The following is a 1,275-nucleotide window of genomic DNA, read 5'->3' on the forward strand; positions in this document are numbered from 1 at the left end:
GGCCTTAATATATATATATATATATATATATATTTATATATATATATATATATATATATATATATATATATATATATATATATATATATATATATATATACACGCACACACACACACACGCACATATATATAGGCAGATGATGTCCCCACAACTTGCCGCCTCCTTTTATATGGGGCAACGTCGGCGGGGGAGGCAGAGGTGGCATCTGCCTGGAGCAATGGCCCGAGGTTTCACCTCAGGCGGGCTCTCCGGGTGGGAGCATGGAACACCAGGTCCTTACGGCAGGATGAGAGATTACTCCTACTATCGAGGGAACTGAAGTGAATAGGAGTTGAGGTGGCTGCCCTCTCGGAGGTGAGGAGACCTGGCAGCGGCTCGATCAGTAAGGGTGGGTACACTTATTACTGGTCAGGCCGGGGATATGACCATCATATCTCGGGAGTAGCCATAGCCATCTCCAGTCGGCTTCAACTTTCAGTAGTAGAGATGTCTCCGGTTGATGAGCGTATTATGGCATTGATTCTGAAGCACTCTTTCGGCTTTGTGTCTTTTATTGCTGTATACGTCACTACTGATATATGTAAAATCGATGTAAAAGAGGCGTTCTATATCAAACTCATATCTGTGGTAGACAAATGCCCCCGGCGAGACATTCGCATAGTACTGGGTAACTTCACGGCGGTATCCGGCTGTGACCGAGCTGGCTACGAGATGTCTGTTGGTCCCCATGGCTCGGGAGCTTATCTCGGGAGCGAGAACAGCCTCCTTCTCCGTGACTTTGCAAGGTCCCAGAGATTGAGGATTTCTGGCTCCTGGTATCAGCGCTCCAATCCGCATTGCTGTACTTGGTATGGCGATACGGGTATTGTGGCCAAGGAGATCGCTGGAGGATCCTTCAGAACTGCAGAGTTTTCTTCATCACTACTATTATGATTAATATCAGGATTAATATTGTCATTTATAGTAGTAGCAGTAGTAGTATTATCATTAACACCTTTATTATCTGTATAACTCTTATTGCTGTTGTTGTTATTCCTACTATTATTATTTTTTTTTCATAATCAATATTTTTATCGTTTTGTTATATTTGATATCATTATCATTACCGTCATTCATAGCTTAATTTCTATGATCTTTATAATAATTATTCTTAGTATTTGTATCATTGTTTTTTTCTCAATATCATATGTATCTTATTAACATCACAATCATTATCATAATCATTATATATTACCGTTATGTTCATTATCTTCACATTATCTTTGCATTTCCAT

The 1,275-nt window shown here is 40.1% G+C and overlaps 1 protein-coding gene across 1 annotated transcript; it reads left to right on the forward strand.

The window, feature by feature from the left end:
• Positions 1-137: 137 nt before the first annotated feature.
• Positions 138-934, forward strand: LOC138867799 (uncharacterized). The gene is made up of 2 exons (XM_070144605.1): positions 138-273; positions 330-934. The coding sequence occupies exons 1-2, from the start codon at positions 138-140 to the stop codon at positions 932-934; spliced, it is 741 nt and encodes a 246-aa protein (XP_070000706.1).
• Positions 935-1,275: the final 341 nt, after the last annotated feature.

This window comes from Penaeus vannamei, chromosome 32 (genome assembly GCF_042767895.1).
Source record: "Penaeus vannamei isolate JL-2024 chromosome 32, ASM4276789v1, whole genome shotgun sequence".
Taxonomy (NCBI): domain Eukaryota; kingdom Metazoa; phylum Arthropoda; class Malacostraca; order Decapoda; family Penaeidae; genus Penaeus; species Penaeus vannamei.